The sequence below is a fragment of the Poecilia reticulata genome, unplaced genomic scaffold (genome assembly GCF_000633615.1).
Source record: "Poecilia reticulata strain Guanapo unplaced genomic scaffold, Guppy_female_1.0+MT scaffold_125, whole genome shotgun sequence".
NCBI classification, from domain to species: domain Eukaryota; kingdom Metazoa; phylum Chordata; class Actinopteri; order Cyprinodontiformes; family Poeciliidae; genus Poecilia; species Poecilia reticulata.
The window spans coordinates 879683-880835 of record NW_007615013.1 but is presented as its reverse complement, the minus strand read 5'-3'; the positions used below and the strand labels follow the sequence as shown (position 1 = coordinate 880835).

General features: G+C 38.2%; 1 protein-coding gene across 9 annotated transcripts in view; it reads right to left on the bottom strand.

The window, feature by feature from the left end:
• The window catches only part of sfmbt2 (Scm like with four mbt domains 2), a 31856-nt gene that overhangs the window by 20866 nt on the left and 9837 nt on the right, over positions 1–1153 (bottom strand). For 8 of the 9 annotated variants that reach the window (XR_001776235.1, XM_017302995.1, XM_017302997.1 and 5 more), the window contains one exon: positions 1048–1068. The exons of the other annotated variant lie outside the window; for it this stretch is intronic. Coding sequence is in view for 7 of the 8 variants with exons in the window: in XM_017302995.1 (XP_017158484.1) it covers positions 1048–1068 (21 nt within the window). In the remaining variant the exon portion in view is untranslated. The remainder of the gene's footprint in view (positions 1–1047; positions 1069–1153) is intronic. 9 annotated transcript variants of the gene reach the window in all.

Sequence of the window (1153 nt, the reverse complement as noted above, 5' to 3'; positions counted from 1 at the left end):
CTGCAACCTGATTGGCTGCTAACTCTGCAACCTGATTGGCTGCTAACTCTGCAACCTGATTGGCTGCTAACGCTGCAACCTGATTGGCTGATTCTGATGAATGAGTGAGTGAGTCAGACCGCCTTCTCCCTCCCAACGTTCCCTGAACGCATCGCGCTGCATTCAGTTACTTTATTTTAGTCTTGAACAACTTTATTAGTTTTACTTGAAATAGTAAATGGATAGATTTTTATTTTTTTATTAATTTTTCAGCTTTTTTATGTTTTCTCAGGTTTTCTTTGATGCTAAAATAATTTTTTGACCTGAAAATTTGAAGTGAGACAAAAATGTAAAAAGAAATTAAATGTGGAAAGAGGCGAAAACTTTTCTCAGCTCTTTTTACTGCCAATAAAAACTAATTATGAAGAAAAGTTTCCTAAAACAGAATCATCCGTTTCAGATCTCTGATTATCTGCAAATGTTTTTTATTTGTTTGTTATTTTACATGAAAGTCTGAATTTCTAAACACATAAAAAATATTTTACGGTGATTTCTACCGAGTTATTAATATTCATTCATGTTTTGTTTGACTTCTGGATCCGTTTGCGAAACAAACAGCGTTAAAATAAAACCAAGTTTCAGTGAGTCTGTTCTGTCTGCGTCTGACGAAACTGATGCATTATGGGTAAAAAAATGAGAGAAAGCTGAGAAAAAAAAAACACAGAAAGAAATCCAAAGAACAATTCACCTTAAAACTTCACTAAATATTTTAAAATCCTCATTTTAAATGGTCCAATCAGAAGCTGCCAAATCCAGCTCAAACTGGAATCAAGCGATCTGATTGGACGATCTCCAGCCTGATGACCTTCAGACAGGAAGCCGTTTGTTTATTTTTTATCACAGCTCCACGTTTCTGTCTGAACCGCCGCGATTATCGCCGCAGCACAGCAGCGTGTGTGTGTGTGTGTGTGTGTTATCTCAGCTAAGACACTCGCCTACAGAGCAGTGAGGAAGAGGAGAGCAGTGAGGAAGAGGAGGAGGAGGAAGCATGCAGCTGGAGCAGCTTACCTGTTCTCAGGTAAAAGTTCTCTGAGAAGTAAAAGAACAAAACGAGACGGAAACAGATTAACAGGAGTAAGCTGTCACACACACACACACACACACACACACACAC